Source organism: Diospyros lotus, chromosome 6 (assembly GCF_014633365.1).
Source record: "Diospyros lotus cultivar Yz01 chromosome 6, ASM1463336v1, whole genome shotgun sequence".
NCBI classification, from domain to species: Eukaryota; Viridiplantae; Streptophyta; class Magnoliopsida; order Ericales; family Ebenaceae; genus Diospyros; species Diospyros lotus.
In genome coordinates, this window is record NC_068343.1 from 12,334,076 (window position 1) to 12,352,901 (window position 18,826).

At 31.9% G+C, this 18,826-nt stretch overlaps 1 protein-coding gene across 1 annotated transcript; it reads left to right on the plus strand.

Moving 5' to 3' along the window:
- The first annotated feature begins 3,534 nt into the window (after window positions 1-3,534).
- LOC127804814 (basic endochitinase-like) lies at window positions 3,535-4,816 on the plus strand. Its single transcript, XM_052341843.1, has 3 exons — window positions 3,535-3,928; window positions 4,024-4,183; window positions 4,307-4,816. Exons 1-3 carry the CDS (start codon window positions 3,616-3,618, stop codon window positions 4,680-4,682), a joined length of 849 nt encoding a protein of 282 aa, XP_052197803.1. The 5' UTR covers window positions 3,535-3,615; the 3' UTR covers window positions 4,683-4,816.
- Window positions 4,817-18,826: the final 14,010 nt, after the last annotated feature.

Consider the following 18,826-nt stretch of genomic DNA (forward strand, 5'->3'; position numbering starts at 1 on the left):
CTTCCAAGAGCACATGGACGTGCTGGTGCCTCCAATTTCATCCTTCAACATTATATATACATATATATAAATATATCACTTCAATTTCTCCCCTCATAAACACACCTAATGAACACACCCATTAATTATCTTAAGCTTCCCCAGTGAACATACACACGCACACCCTCCCTGCTCACTGCACACACCTGCCCTTGCATGTGTATCAATATATATTTATATATAGGCATCCTCGAACACATATATAAACCCCCACAACAAGCTCCCCTGCCATGGCGGCCATTCGTGCAATAACAGAGCCAACAGGAACCATATATGTATATCTATATAATCAGCCAAGACCTCTGCTGCTTACATCGTTATTTAAAAATATATATATATATATAGATATATAAATTAGCTCTCGACACACTCACTGCAACACAACCCTCACAATCAAAATATTATACACACAGAAAGCTCACCCATGCACACAGTGCATTAATATATATATATATATATATACTTACGCAACAAATTAATACACGAAACACAGTATAATCATCCAAAATTACTAAAATCAAACTTTTAAATAATTTCTAACCGAACAAAATTATTTACTCACCCGAGTAATTAATCCGTAATGAAATTTGACTAAATCCTCAACTTCTCCCAATTTTCCTCAAGATTTCCAGCCTTTACGTGCCATTTTCTTCTTCTCCCGAGCTCTCTGCTCTGCTCCATTTTAATCCAAATTTTTGCTTCAATTTGAAGCATAAAAGGCAGCAAAATCGGTAGAAAAACATGGTCAATTTGGCCTTAAAAAGTGTGCAAATAGTGGGCGTGGGAGAGTGGCAGCGCGGATGCACCAGCGCGCGCCACGTGGCAGCCAAGGGCTGCCCACCGCCTAATCAAAACGGCGCCGTTTTGGCGCTTTATGGCTGATAAAAATCCAAAAGAATTCCTCAAGCGCGCGCAGCCGAGAATCGATCCCGCGTCCCCCCGCATGCACACGCGCACGCATAACGGCTCGGCTGGCACTCACCTTCATACATATATACAGATTTAACTAAATTTAAGGTGACTTATCGCCATTTCCATAATTTACATTTCAGCTCCCACATTTTCTATTATTTGCACACTGGCCCGAATTTCACTTTCCTTCTTATTACACTCAAACCCCGAATTCTCCAAAAATTCTACCAAAATAATTTAGTTAACCCTTTTATAAATACTCCCAATAATTTATTTAAATTTCCTACTTCCTCAAAATTACATAAATAAATATTTTTTTTAATACTCCAAATACCCAAATAAATTAATAATCATTTATTTAATTCCCAAATTTCGGGATGTTACATTTGGAGTGTTAAATTATGAGAAAAATCATTGAAATAGGTTTGATTGACAAATAAATTGAAATTTTTTATACAAGTGAAATTTCGCAAAATTCTTTAGAATTTTGGAATATCAATTTTTGAGAAAAAAATAAATAAATGTTCTAGTAGTTTACTTAAAAATTTAGATGCTATTGTAATTATTGAAATATTTGTGTGAAATTTATATGTGATTAATTGACCTACACGCACCACTCCACTAGGCCGAAAGAGGCCTAGAAATAGAGAGCCGAGATTTGCTGTCCCAATTAGGTGTCCCTTTACCTATCCAGTCAATAAAAAAAAGCCACATCACCCATTATCAAATAGTAATTTTTTCAAAAAAATTATAAAATCAAATAATAATATATTTATAATCAATATATATGTCATTTATAATTTTTTTGTTTGATTTTATAATTTTTTTTAAAAAAATACTATTTGATAATAGGTGATATGGCTATTTTTCATTGGTTAGACAGGAAAAGAGACACCAAATTTGAACAGTAGATCTTGGCTTAGAAATAGATAGCTAGTAACTCATTTGTTTCATCTAATAAGAGGCTTGCACTAAAGGGAATGGATTAAAAGCGATCACCTATTCACTTCAAAAATGGGTTTGGCCATAAAGGTGAATAAAAAATTCATTAATTTTGAAAATATCTTTTAATTTTTTTTTCAAATTCATGTTATTTATACTGAGTAGATTTTAAAAGGAAAAAAAAATTAAAAATTCACCCTTGAGCCCAATGAATGTTTTTTATATTTTATTTTTTTCAATATATATATTGATCAACAAATACTATCTTAGTAAAGTCAATTATAATCAATAATATTTTTAAGAAACAATTATATAAGAGGAGAAACTATTAATAGTGAAAAGTTACTTAATTCCTTGGCCCCCAAAGTGTAGATTGGATGGCAAAAAGGCGAGCGCTATTCCGATGTCAACTTGGTGGGGTGTAACTTCGATTTCTCCCTGACGCAAGAGCAAAGCTTTATCCCTGACGCAAGAGCAAAGCTTTACTTGTGATTTAGCTCTCCCGCGTAATTGAGGATATAAGCACCGTAGACCCTGCAATGGCAATCATTCTAAGTTACTTAATTCCTTAATCCACCAAAGTCAAAATATAATGGTCTGTATGTGGGATGAGTACTTATTAATGTAGTGTTAGTTACTTAAAATATAAATTAAAAAAATATGGGATATAAAAAATATTTTAAATAAAATTACTTTTCATTGTATTTGTTAAATTTATCTGATGACATTTAAAAAATAAGTCATGTGACTTTTTATTTAAATTTTTTTAAATATATTTATTTCTCTTCCTCCAGATCAATTTATCTTAATCCTTACAAATAAAAAAATGACGCATGTGTCTTCCAGTGCATTCTAAAATATTTAACAAATAATTTGATAAAAATCTTAGAATACTTCACAATATTATCTTAATGCAACTTTATCATACTCATTTTAATAAACGCTACTCACACCTCAAACATAAAAAATAAATAATCAATCTTTATGAAATTTTACACTTAACTATTACTTCTAATTAACGTGGCATCAAATCTCCAAAAAATTCCAAAACTACAAATTAAGCATGCATTATGTTAAGCCAATTATAATCAATTTGTATATTAATTTGTCTTCAGAATGAATATTATCATTTTTATTATTATTATTATTATTATTATTTCAATTACTATATATATTTTGGAGTATTAACGCTAGCTTGGTCTCCATTTTTAGAACAAGCGGACAGGCGGGTGGAGAATATCGTGTTGATTGATGATTTAGAAAAGCAATATAATGGTTAGAATCTCAGTAAGCCAGCTGCCAAACATGATGAAATTAATTTGTTATTATGTGTATGAAGTATGAACCAGCTGTCAAATATAACGTAATACACAAAACGCAGCTACAAAACACATCAAGATTCTTTTGTTTTTTTTTTTTTTTCCAATAATTAGCAGCAGCAAGATTCAAATTAAATTCCTCCATCCTTCTTTCTTTTTTGTTATCTTTTTGTCATTATACCAAACTTTATTGACGATTCTCCCCTTCACATAAGTCATCAGAGATATTTGTCTGTCTATCCATCAGTACTACTGGATTGAACTGGCATAAAACAAGTTAAGCACGCAACGGGTATCCTTTCTATATAAATCACCTTAACTTCAAATTGCTCTAAAAACATAGACAAACTCCACAGCAAAGAAAGAAAGAAAGAGAGAGATCCATTAATTAATCCCAAAAAATATGAAGATATGGGTGTTGGTTTTCTTGGCCATGGCTACAATGTTAGCTATAATATCAGCAAAAGATACGTGTGCTCCTACACCCTCTCCTAGTGACAACACCGGAGATGTTGCCTCCATTATCACCTCAGATCTTTTTGAAGAAATGCTCAAGCACCGAAACGAGGAGAGATGTGATAAGAAGGGCTTCTACACTTACGATGGCTTCATTGCCGCTGCAAGGGCATTCAACGGGTTTGGCACCACTGGGGACTATGATACACGTAAGAGGGAGCTGGCGGCATTTTTTGCCCAGACCTCTCATATAACAACTGGTTAGTACTGTTATTAATTAACTAAACTATTGTTAATTTCTTTCGTCTTTTTTCTTTTTTTTTTGGTTTATTACAAATGGTTGTCAATGGTGCAGGTGCCTATTGGAGGGAAGACCATGCAGATGGTCCGTACGCTTGGGGATATTGCAAGTTGTTAGAATCAGGTCATCATCCGCCTCCCTACTGTGTATCCCCAGACTGGCCATGTGCCCCTGGTAAATCTTATTCTGGCCGAGGACCCATCCAAATCACTGGGTATCTTCCTTTATACTTTGTCTCTTTTGTTGTTTAATTAGTTTGACCCTTCTTTCTTTTTTTACAATGACTTTTTTCTTTTCTTTTCTTTTTTTTTGGGGGGGGGGGGGGGGGCCTTGTCAGCAACTCCGACTACGGCAGGGTGGGGAAAGCAATTGGAGTAGATCTAATAAATAATCCAGAATTGGTAGAAACTGACCCGATCACATCATTCAAAACAGCCATATGGTTCTGGATGACCCCACAAGAGAACAAGCCATCGTCCCACGATGTCATGACCGGAAAATGGGCACCATCCGCCGATGACATTTCCGCCGGTCGACTTCCTGGTTTCGGCCTTGTCACCAACATCTTCAGCGGTCATCAGGTTTGTGGTCTGGGTCAGGGCCTGAATTACCCTATGGAGGATGGAATCGGGTTTTACAAGAGATATTGCGACATGCTAGGCGCTAGCTATGGCGACAACTTGGACTGCTACTGTCAAAAGCCTTTTGCCTAAGCATGTCTATCTCAAGACAACACAAGGCCCACATCTTTGTACGCATGTATTGCTATGAAAAGCAAATAAATAAAAGGAAAGCCCTTGTGAGTCAGTATCAATTATTAAATAAAAGAAACGTAAATAATTAGTAAGCCTCTATAGTTATTACATTGTTCTATAGCTGGTCAATATTTTGTATTTAAGCGTGTCTAAGATATATCCAGACTAAGATCTCATATGACCACAATCTCAATTATACCATAGGCATGCCATGTCTAGAAGTACAGTTGCACAGACTGTATGTACTAAGCAGTCAGATTTGCAATTAAATAAATAGTGTGGACATTTTAATTCACTACAAGAATTTGAGTTTTGGCGATGCAAATATTCCATCATTAAAGCCTAAAATCCGTTACTAGATCAATTTAGTGATAAATTAGTGTCGCTCAATCAATCAGTTGCTGAAGTCACTGTCGTTATTATTATTTTTTTTTTGGCAATAGATCCATCCTCAATTTATCAACGCAAAATTTCGTCGCTAAATGTAATTTTTTTAAGTTTAGCGACAGAAATTTTCGTCGTTATTTTTTAAAAAAAATTATAAAAACATAAAAATTTATTTTAGCGATAGAATAAAATTATTCCATTGCTAAAATATATTTTTTATTTTTTTAATAAAAAATTTTGTCTTTAAAATATATTAAGAAATAAAAAAATAAAACTAAAAAATATTTAGTGACTGAATATTTTTCGTCACTAAAGCATATTAAATAATAAAAAAAATTAAAATTTTAAAAATAATTAAAAATTCACTACGTTAGAAAAAGAACACCTGTTGTGAAAACGGATAAAATTATTTTAAAAAGATAATTAATTAAAATTAAAAATTAATACTTACATATTTAAATTTTAAATATAATAAAAAAACAAATAAAATTACAATCCTAAAAAACATTTATAATAATAAGGCTTATATCACTAGAGAGGTAGGTTGCAAGCAAAGCATAAAAATAAACAAAACAATGCAAAAAGAACTCACAAAACAAAACAAAGATACACACAAAATAGAAACAATTTAATTAAGACAGAAATAAAACAAAGGGAGAAATAATAATCACACATACGACAAAACAAAACAAAGCAAAACAAATACCACAAAGCAAAAGCAAGGCAGAAACAATAGCATTCAATAGCAAAACAATTTAATCAAAACAAAGGTAGGCAGTGAAAGGTAAGGGTAAGGCAGTAAGAGACGAGGGCAAGCCACAAACAAGAGCTACAGAACGAGCGAGCAAGAGACGAGGGCGAGGTAGCAAGCGAGAGGCAAGAGTGAGGATGAGCCAAGAGCGAGAGCGAGCCACAAGAGGCAAGGGCGAGGCAATAAGTAAAAGGCAAAAGCGAGGGCGAGCTACGAACAAGAGTGAGAATGAGAGAGCGAGGCAATGAATCAGAGGCCAAAGCGAGGGTGAGGTAGCGAGAGATGAGGGCGAGAGCGAGAGTGAGGCCGAGGGCAAAAGAACCAGAGAGAGCTAGAAAGCCAAAGATGGAGGACTTAGGGATTTGAGAGAGGTTTCGAGACTTAAGGGGTTTTGGAATTTGGGGGGATTTGGCCAGAAAAAAGGTGGAGAGATTCTCGCCTTTTGAATTTTTTTTTAATATTTAATAATTAAAAAATAATATAATTTATAAAAATAATATTAATAATTATTTAATTGACAGAATAATTTAAATTATAATCATTATTAAATAATTTAAATAAAATCTTATTGTAATCATCTAAAATGTGATAATAAAATAATTTAAATTATTGTATTTCAAATTAATATTTATTTAAATGTATAATTATATTATAAATCTAATAATTACAATAAATTAGTTTAATATATTGAATTATTTATTAATAGTTTGTTATCTCAAATAATTAATTTTTTTTATAAATAAAAATTATATTAAATGAAATCTACAGAACATCTACAGATTACTAGGGTAAATCTCAAGTTTCACAAAAATAAAAAAAAATAAAAAATAAAAATTCAAAGCTTCCACCACACTTAGGATTCTCAATTGCAGAGTAGAACAATACTAATGGATTTTATTGTTGATTGAGAAAGTATTGTAGTTAATGGTAGAACCCATCTAATCAACACAATGAGTTTCAAATTGCTGAATTTCATCTATAACTTAGAGAGAAAAAGAGATAAGATAAATGATAAAGAGATGACAACATGAGATAATTTATTGTGACACCAACTAATGGTGTGAGGAAAGAGATGATGGCGATGGCGACAAGTGATTGATAGTTGGTTGTTGATAAATAATAGTTAGTGACTAACAAATAGTGACAAAGAAGGGAAAGAGATCTAGATTAGAATTTTTAAATTTATATGAGAATATATTTTTTTTTTCTTAGTCAATATTAGCGTTTTATACATAACACTTAAACTTTAAAAATAAAAATTAACCCCATATAGTTTTTTTATAGTATAACTATTAAGGAGAAAAATCATTCCATATCTTAGTCCAAAAATCATTCTGGACTTATCTTGATATTTCATTCTCCTGCTCATTTTAATAAACACTACCTAAATATATTAAATAAATATTTATTTATATATATTTTTTATTTTTTAACAAGAATAACTCATGTCACTTCTCTAATTATTTATGAAGTACTTAATTATATATTTAATTGTGTTACAATGTCTATATATTAGATAGTAACATATGATATTGTTATAAAATATAAGACACAATGTCATCCATATATTATGATTTTTAAATTTTTTAGCTTAGACTAAATTCTCATATTTATAGAGAGAAATAGATTGACAAGATAGTTCTTAGATTTCTTTCTATATAATGTAATCTCTTGATATAATTTTATTTTTATGATTTCTAAAATTTAAAATAATAAAAATTTTAACAATACTATGATTTTTAAATTTTTCATTTATTTTTCAAATATATTTAGAATTTAACAATATTATAATTTTTAGAATTTAATATATTTATTTAAATTTTATAAATTAATTTTTTTATATTCATCTCATGTTTAAATGTATATTTAATTTTTTAAATATACATTAATATATTCAATTTTTTGTATAAAATTTAAATATTTATATATTTAAATATTGACCTCAAATTTAAATATTTATAAATTAATTAAAAAAAATAAAAAAAAAGTAACGTTAGCACGGATTGAATATTCCTTCACTAAATCGGCGACGAATTTTTTAAATTCATTAGTAATTTTAATTTTTAATTTTTTTGTTATTTAAATTAATATTAAATTTAAAATTTTTATTATTAAAATTTGGCGACGGAAAGTTATTTCCGTTGCCAAATTTTAATAATAACAAATTTAAATTTAAATTTAAATTTTTAACTACAAAAATAATTTTTCGTGACTAAAATTAATTTTTTATTATTTTTATTTACATTAATATTTAAATTATTTTTTTTATTCTAAAATTTAGAGACGTCCCTCACTAACTTTAGCAACTGAAAATAAATTCCATCGCTATATAAAAATTTAATTTTTATTATTAAAATGTAGCAAGGAAAATAATGTTTTGTCGCTAATTTTAGTGACGAATTATTTTTTTCATCATAAAAAATTAATTTTTTATTTTTATTTTTTTAGCAACAAAATTTCTTCCATCACTAAATTCCATTGCGAATCATCACAAAAAAAAATTTCCCCCAATCCATCACTGTTCTGTCACAAAATAGCGAAAGAAATATTCGTCATTAAAAATTCGTCACTAAATCCCAAATTTCTTATAGTGATTATCTCTATCTATAACATGAAATTAGAATTCACTAGAAGAGATTACGAGGTGAATACCTTTATTTGAATAAGTGAATTAAATGGTGGCATACCTACATAAAAATCTCCTTTTTTAAACCTTCTTTTGATAATTCAGTATTTAATTCAATATGTTCAAAATTATTAGACTTCCAAAGCTAGATAACAAAGAAAAGAGAAGGTGCATTATTACATTTGTTTGCGCAAGAGCCTTTCCCTCATTCTAATAATTCAAGGGCAATTTAGTTTGTTAACGCAAGAGGATTTTTTTTTTTTCTATGATGTTAAATGCTATTATAGGTTAAACCCCATATTTTTGTCCATATAATTTTATATTGGTTTCGTGTGATTATTTAATTTTTTTATTATTTTAATTATAATCTCAAATTTATATTTTTAAATTAATTTAATTTTTATACTTTAATATTTTTTTTATATGACAATCTAAACTTTTAATTATTTCAATTATACCATTGTATCTATATTTTCGAGTCAATTTAATTCATATACTTTAATGTATAAATATTAAATTATCCGTTTTATAATAAAACAATTGTTTCTAAATAAAAATTAAACAATTTGTTAATCATCTCCACCAAAATCTTTAATGCCAAAACAATTTCCTTTTCCACCAAAACATTAAGGGTGCATTTAATTGCAAGTATAGAACTTGCATGGAAAGAAAATAAGTTCTAGGCAATTCAATTGCTTAAAAATTATTTACTTGACAATTATCAATTGAGGGCATTTAATTACAATTTTATTTTCTATGGAATTCCCTCCCCAAACCCACTCCATCTTCTTCCTGCCTCCCCCAATCTCTCTCTCTCCCTCTCTCCTTCCCAAACCCATTTCTCCTTTCTGCCTCCTTCCATCACCGTCATCGCCATTGCCATCATCTATGGTAGATTCAAATACAAAAAAGTGAAGCTGTAGTGAATGGACTGTGTGTCAAGGATAGGGTTTTCACTCATCGTCGACCGCTCACCCCTGCAAACCCCTTGGCCATTCACCGTCACTCTCATTTGCTGCCTCTCTCTCGCTCACTCCATCTTGGCCTCTTCTTCGCTTTCTGTCCCTCTCTCACTACAGATCTACTTCTAGGGGAAGGGGATGTCAAAAATGAGAACATAAAATGGCTGAAACCTTACCTTGAACGAAGATGAAGATCAACCATCGGAGCTGTTCTTCGGCATAAATGGCAAAGAAGATGAAGATGAACCATCGCTTGTAACATCCTGAAATTGGGGAATTAAATAAATGATTATTAAATTGGTTGGGAACAATTGATAATTGTTAAACATTTTTGGGTTTAAGAGAATTATTAATTATTAATTATTATGTTTGTGGAGATTATTGAATATTTGTGGGTTTAAAGGAAATACTGATTTAATTTTTATTTCGGTGATTATTGAGTGTTTATTGTTTAAGGAAAATAATTATTTATTGGGTTAATTTAAAGTAAAATGTTTATTTATGTAATTTTGAGGAAATAGAAAATTTAGGTTTAATTAATTTAATTGGGGGTATTTATGATATAGGAAAATAAATTCAATTGATGGATTTTTCAAAATGTCAGGGTATAAGTGAAATAAGAAGGAAATGGAAGTTCGGGTGCATGTGATAATTTTCAGAAGTTTAGGGGTGCTGGTGCAAAAGTTGGAAAGTGACTGGAAGTTACTTTAAATATAACTGAAGGCATATTAAGGTTGAAGGCGTGTGCAGGCGCAAGCGGTCGCGCGTGAGGGCGACCAGCGGCTGGACGCGGGTTCAATTCCGCCCGCGGGCAAGGGAGGAAAATGCTAATTTTTAATCAGCAAGGACGCCCAAAATGGCGTCATTTCACCTGAGGCGGTGGTGCTTCCAGCGGCTGCCTCCACTGCTGCCACGTGGCTCTCCCCTAACCACTCATTTTTTAGCTTTTAAAGCCCAAATCGGGCGTCTCCGAATAGCAAGAACAGCAAGGAAAAATGAAGAGAGAATGAGGCGCGCGCAGAGGAGAAAATGGAAGAATTTGAGCAAAAAATCAAGATTAAACTTGGTTTAATCACAGTTTCATTAACCAGGTAAGTAAAGAATTATGTATTAAACATTCTGTACGGTTAGAATTTTGTTTTGGGTCCTATTTTATTAATTTTGGGAGTTTAATCTATTTTACAGCGTGTATTAATTTGGTGGTGTTCAAACGTGGAAACGCTGTAAACAGCTAAATAAAGGCAAGCTCGCTCTACCCTTGTGATCCTTTTTCTATTTTATGAACCCCTCGCATTCCCTTAATTCGTTTCGGTGTCGCGTATTAATTATATAAATTGAGGATGTTATTAGCGTGATTTAATTTAAAATAAATATGTGATTTATTGGGATTTTATTTGCGATGCGCCTATATGGGATTTTAGACGGCTAAATTATTTATATGACACGATAGATTTATTTATATGACACGAATTTATTTATTGTCAGGAAAATGTTTTACTTCGCAGCGGGAATGCAAGAAAGGCAAGGAACAGTCGTGTAAAGGCAATCTCCTAACCTTCTCCTCATGATCTTTAATTCCCATGAAAAATCCCATGATTTCTCGTATTTTATCACCTCCCTTACTCTAATTCGGCGCCGAGCCTTATTTGTTGAATTATTGTTCATTTATTTTAATTTAAATTAAATCTGAGACTTCTAGAGTTTTATTTGTTGAGTGCCTACGGGGGTTTGTATCGCCCCCCATTCCTTTTGGAATGATGTCGAACCTAGCTTCTGAACTAGGTTCCTAGACGTGCGGGATTATTTCCTGTTTTCTCATGTTTATTTATGGTTCGATTAGGGCTATTGAGCAGTAAGGCAGTGGTCGGCTGTTTGGTGATGTGGAATAGAATATCGTACGGCCTTGATGTAGACTGTCGGGTGAACACTCCTAGTCACTGGCCGTTGACCAGTGCCAGGCACTGCTGACTAGCTCTGCCAGTATGTGATTTACTGCACGATTAGATTCATTATATTACTGTTCATGATTTGATATGCACATGGGTACGGGTTGCATGTTGGGATATTCATTCATTGAGTATGCTTGGACACGGACATTCTAGTTTGGTTAGGTTGCATCTAGCACGGGCATATGCATCGTGTGTGGTTTACTATGTGGGCGGAGCATGGCCTGATGCCTGGATGTATGGGCGCTAGTGTATCACGTTGATGCTCACTACGCCATTGCATTTTTATGTACATTGTATGGTTACTGGCAGTTATCAGTTCTCGAACGGAAGGATCGTTCCGAGGGAGCCTATGGCTCGGGTGTCGGGAGTACCGACACGGACACACGGGTGACGGGAGTACCGACCCGAGACAGCGCACGCAGGTATGTTAGAGATTTATGTTGCCTCTCAGGGCAGCAGCAGGTTGGTATGGAACTTGGGTGCTGTGTGTCTTGTGTGGGCCCCAAGGACCGATATATGCTTTTATTATGCTATGCTATTGTGTTGTAGCGTCTCATGGCTTGTATGTACCTAGAGGTTTATTCTAGGGAGAGTTTCTAGATATGTTCAGCCTTCAGCCTTTCTTTCTTTATACTTGCTAAGTCTCTTGACTCACTTTATTTTCCATCATTTCAGGTAGTTGTAGCTTGGTCCGTGGGCAAAAGAGTCAGCTTCTAGCAGCAGTGTCGGTATGGTATACAGGCAGTCCCGTCAATCCCTGTCAACTCTGATGGTTGAGTAGGATTTACTCTATTATTTTTACTATGCCAGGTCATTCCTCGAGTCTCGTGTATGTTGGTACAGGAGTCTGTTTTCATTTATTGATCTTGTGACCGCTGTACTAGCGGTGTTCTCGTAGTGCATGTATGTGTTTAGCTTTGCTTCCGTTGCTCTCATTTTTTTGAGTATGCATGCCAAGGTAATCTTTGTCTTGTATGTTTCATTCTTTCTCCTTCCGTAAGTGCTCTCGTTCGGCTAGTCCGGGTGGTTAGGATATCCGAGCGGGGGTGCTTACATCGCTAGCCGTAGATCGCTCGCACTAGCTCTCAGCCATGGTTTCCCACTGAGCTCCAGTCGCTGCCCCTCCCCCTCTCTCTACAAATCGAAGGTTGCCCGCCTAGAAAACAATTTCTCTCCCCCACGCTAAGAATTCATTTTCCAGCTAAAGTGAGAAAAAAAGGGTCACGTGACCCTCCAGTGAGAATTTAAATTATTTGAAAAATTAAGTAATCAAACACTACAAAAACTAGAATTTAGATAGAAAATAGTCATTTTCTATGAAAAATGTGGCCAATCAAATAGGCCTTAAATGATCTAACGCCAAATTATATTTCTCATTCCTACCAAAACATTAAAAATTGATCTAATAATTTTATTGGAAAGTAATTACTAGTTTAATTGTTAAGAAGACAATAAAATCACATAAAAATTTTGGGGCAAAAGTTTATTTTTCTCATTCCCACCCTTAATTTACACACGAAGTTGTATAAAAATATTCAAATACATAACCTTATATTAACCATAAATTGAAGTTCACCAGTTAGCCATTTTTAAGACTATAGATAAATTAATGTCAAGCGATCGGATAAATAATATGTTGGTATCAATTTGATAGATTGTGAGTTCAATCCTTGCCCGCAACAGCTATAATCTCAATCTGCAATTTACCTCTCATAGCATAATTAAGGGCACAAGTACAGGCGGCCACACAAAGATAGTAATTCCAAGAATATAGATAAATAATCATTAATTAATTACAAATACCAAATAATTAGTAAATGGTCAATGCATTATTCTATAGTCAAATCAATGTTTTGTATTTAAATATGTTCTAAGGTATATAAGGCCATCTCCAAGCCACCTCCATATCCCACGTCCTATTATATTATAAATAAATCACTCTTTATTTTTAGCTTGCATTGAAAATTGTGTGTTCTCCAACCTGTACTCTTTATTCTATTTTCTATTTTATTTATTTATTTTAATAAATTTTAATTTTATTTATTTTACTTTATCTATAATTTTTACAGATACACAAAATTAATAATCAAATACATAAATTAATAACCAAATACACAAAAAAAATCAGATACACACATAAACAAAATTAATAATTAAATACATAAAATAATCAAATATACACATACACAAAATTAATAATTAAATACACAAAACAATAACAAAATACATAAAAAAAAATTCAAAATATTCCACAAAAATTCCCGAAGAAGACACTCCTCATTTTGCTCGAAGAAGACGACATTCTGCTTGTCGCTAACACCAGATCTGACCACCATTCTATTAGATATGAGCCCTGAACACCAATTCTAATGACACAAAGGGACTCGATCTTATAATTCTTTAAATATTATTTAAATGACAAGTTTATGTTTTATTTAAATTGTAATATGGTTTAAATTATAAAACATATATTCATTAGTATAATAAGGAGTGGATATCATTCTTAAAGCTTAAGAATACAAGTTACAAATAATCCACAGTTCGTTATACTATAAACATGTTTCTGCCCGTATAATTCCTAATCTGGATAAAAGCAACTCATAAAACCAGCACATTATCTTCTTCCTTATTTAGTATGAGATACTAAAAGATAAGGTTTGTGAGTCTCGTGCCATTCTATATGAGATATAGAAGGAAGATGAGTGGTTGCTTATTACAAGAACGAGTTTACTGAACAGGACTGTTAACATTAAATCACATGGGTTATTTCTCACGAGTCAATGATTTAATGTTAGCTGCGATTGTGCAATTAGTCCTTAGACCTGAGATGACATGGATATCTATGTATTGATGGATTATGATATCAGCAATATTATGTGGTTGTTCTAATCAAGAATAATCATATGTATCTATGTGCCTGATTCAGTGATACATAAGGTATGTGTGCTTCAGACATGGAATCTATCACCTTAAGATTTATGAGGAATATATCCTATGCGATCCAATAATCACTTGACGATAAAATCTTTGGCCGAGGTAATATGACGATGGAATTTGTTCCATAAAAGTTGTGTCATAATTAGTCAAGATTGATTTTGGATTTAGTCATACGACGAGATTAAAAGATTCGACTTACTGGCCATGATCTCATATCTTGTCGGGATATAGGATGATAGAAGGACCATATTGCATAGTAACGTAGTAAAAGGTTCACAATACCCGCTTCATAATAAATTAGGTAATCATGACATATTGTTAAATGTCACTCATGATTTACGAGAATTAATCGTTAAGTATTCTCGTTGCCAATTTATTTGTGAACTCAGAAAATCCCACCCAAAAAATCACTTTCAAATAGAAAATGGATAAATAAGAATAATTAAATGATTATATTATGAATATAATTATTTAATCATTAATTGGATTGAGCCTTTTACTAACACATTAGGCTTGGCCTAATGGCACTATTGGTTCGGATTCAAAAACTCCATTTGATTGGGCTTGACCCAATAGTATTAAACGAAACGGGCTTGGGAAGCCCAACCCATTTCCATTAAAGGAGTAGGATTAATGGAGCTCACCTTTCATTTACAATCTTTTGAAACTACTTGAAACATTTTGAGTGTTGAGAGAGTTTTAAGAAATTGTGTGTGAATTCAGGAAAGTGAGTTAGAAATTTCTGAGAAAAAATTCTTCCACTTCCATTTCTCTTGATTTTCTTAGATAGAAGTAGTTTCGGGTGGACCGACTTGATATTCTACACTTGGAGATTTATACGGCAGTAAACCTAATGGTCAAATCAGATTTCATCAAAGAGGTAACCTTTCGTTTTTACTTTCAATTTGTTAAACTATAATTTTTGAAAAACGGAATACCTTGCAAACTAAATTTTAATTTCGTTGCGCATATGATAAGATCTATGTAATCCCAACACATTTTACTCGTCACTACCATTGGATTTGGTGTCTGCAACTCGCCTTCGCCTGTAACTCGGCTTCACACTCACCATTGGTTGTCTCCACCGTTGTTGCTGCTCGTTGCGAGTCATCTTCTCCTTGTTTCGGATCTACAAATGAGTCGTTGGGTGGGAGAACAACATTGTGGTGAATTTGTTGAGATATATTTGGCTTTCTATCTTTGTTGAGCAATTTGAGGCTCAACAAAAATTTGGCTAGTAACAAGATAAGTAGAAAGCAGCATTAGAGCATAAATAGTGGGGATGGCTCTCGAAATTTTGGCTTAGCGAACATTTTACCTCTGCGTTGGAGATGGCCTAAAGAATAAGATCTCATACTAGGATCCCTTTACATTAACATAAATTACCTAATATTTGCGGTGTGATATGTGGTTGAATGCTCCATACCAAGGCTTGGTCTCCTTTAAGCAGGTTTTGCTTTTAGTAAGATCATCACTATTCACTACAAGAAATTCGAAATTTAGCGACAAAAATTTCCTTCGCCAAACAACGATGAAATAGTAACGGATTAGGGGAAAATAATTTTGTGAAATTAGAGACGAAAAATTATTCCATCACTAAAATAATTAAAAAAATTAAATAGAAAAAGTTCTTAAATTTTTAGTGATGGATTATTAAATCTATCGCTAAAATTAGTGATGGAAAAGTGTTTCCTTCACTAATTTTAATAAGTAAAAAAATAAAAATAAAATTTTTATTTAGCAACTGAATTCATTTTTCGTCGCTAATTTTAGTGGCACAAAATGAATTCTGTCGCTAAAAATTTTTTTATTTTATTTTTTATTTATTAAAATTTAGCGATGAAAAGACCTTTTCGTCGCTACTTTTAGTAACGAAAATATTAATCCTTCATTAAAATTAAAAATAAAAAAATAAAATTTAATATTTAACTAAGTAACAAAAAGAATAAAAAAATGCAAAATTACTTTTAGCAACGCATTTGGAGAATTCATTGCTGATTTAGAGATAGAATATTTAATCCGCCACTAATTTTAATTTTTTTGTATTTTTTAATCAATTAATTTATAAATATTTAAACTTAAGAGGAATATTTAAATATATAAATATTTAAATTATATAAACAAATAAAATATATTAATGTATAAATATATTTAAAAAATTAAATATACATTTAAAAATTAGATGAATATAAAAAATTTAATTTATAAAATTTAAAATTTTGAATTTAAATAAATATATTAATTTTAAAAAACATAATATTCTTAAATTCTAAATATATCAATTAATATATTTCATGTGCATAAAATAAATATATATATATATATTAAATGTATAATAATTAACTATTGATAATATTTATTAAATGTTTACAAAATGTAAACAAACACTATATTTGAAAAATAAATAAAAAGTTTAAAAATCATAATATTGTTAAAGTTTTGATTATTTTAAATTTTAGAAATCACAAAAATGAAATAGTATCAGGGGATTGCTTACCTTGTCAATCTATTGCTCTCTATAAATAAGAGAACTTAATACTAAGCTAATATATGCTCACAATCTTAGAGAAACTATAATTTCACTTTGAATACAAGACTAACTTATGCATCAAAAGATTTGCAGGTAATCTCATTAATTCGTGTCCTAAACTTATTTTTCTCTTTGCAATCCTCTCGAAGACGCTAAGAGACAACTCTCTTGTATCTTCATAGAGACATTATCTAGCATAAAAAAAAAATCATTATTATTTCTTAACAATAATAATGTAAATTTAACATGGTACTTAAAACTTAACTCGAATACGCAATTTTTATTAAAAAGAAATTATTTTTAAAATAAATTTAGGAAATGTCTCTTTATTTTGTATGAAAGTATTATCAAAACTATTTCTAAACTCTCTCAATGCTCATATTCGTGCATCGGGCTCTTCGTTATTTTGTTGATCATAGTTTCACCTCTTTGTATGAAAGTCGTATATAACTAGTTTTTTAAATTGATTTTCTTTTTAGTGTTTAATTTTACTTTCGTTATTTACAAGTTTTGTTTCATTATTTTGTGCCAAATGATTTCTGGGACTGTTGGATGCAGAAATGGAAACAAGATGAAGCCTTCAAGAAACGGTCTACACAAGCGTTGCTGAATAGCTTCAGTGAGACGAGTGGCCTTGGCGCCAGTCCTTCCTGCTACATTGGGGGCTCCATATCCTCAACGGAGTATAAAAGACGAATACTAAGAAATTTAATTTATTTAATTTGTTAATATTTATAATCTTTTATTATTAAAATTATTAATTATGTATCACTTTTTTTTTTAGAAAGAGGAGTTTGGGAGGGAGCCCACGCTGATTGAAGTTTTTGAATGAACTTATTCAAAAAAAACTGAACAAGGAAAGAGGACATACGTCGACAGACGTTCTGCGAGCGTCGTTGTGAGTTTTTTTTATTGTAAATAATATCAATTTTATAATTAATGTAAATTTTAATATTCGTAATTAACTTATTCCATTTTTTTTCGTTAAACTGTCATGGGAAACGTACAGACAGTTGCTTGAGCAGGAGACTCAATCGGATGAAGGGCCCGATCAACTAGTTGAGCCAGATTGCGACCAGATATTCATTCAACTTGTCAGCGAAAAAATAAGAAGAAAATAATTTACAGCATAGGATCCTTATCCCAATCAAAATTTTTCAACGTCAACAACTCATCCACTATCTCATCTGGCCTTTAAGAAAATGCCATCATACAAGAAATTACAGAGAAAATAAACTCGCAGGTTCAGGAGTTGAACGATTTTCGACGACAGTTGTTTGATATGTGAGTTTTGATTGAACAATTTACTACATCTACTCGTGGTATGTTTTCTTCTTTTTCTTCTTCTTCTCATCTACAGTTGACTCACCAGCCTTATCGCAAGCCATCTATCAACCCTGCACATGGGTCCCTAGACCCAGATTTGTCACTGCGAATACCGAACCAGTAGTGCCGTCACGCTACTAGAGTTTCTTATCCCGTCTCTGCTTGTCACATCGATTGCATCACTGCCAGCTCATCTATTGACATAACTCATACGCCATCATTTGACCATTCTCGGCCTCTCGCTTAACTTAATCCGTCGTTGGATCTTTGATCTACACATCCTATTTCCGAGACATTAAATGATCATTGAAATACTTATCATTTGATCCTAACTCTTTAACTAGGCCATGTCACATCAGACTAATCATTTATGATTCAATTATCCCCGATAACCACAGTTATCATATCTTTCATTATAAAGATTTCAACTAATGATCTCAAATCAACAGTCTCTAAATCTCTCGGATCCATAATCATGGTTACCCAGTCAACCTTATACCCGAATCATATCATCAGATCCTAACTTCAATAGCTTAGATCATTTCACTTGTACTAGCTTCTATTAGGCTTTCACTATTCACTGAGAATAGTAACCGGATACTGGAATAGTGTATGTTCGTGAATAGTACACCAG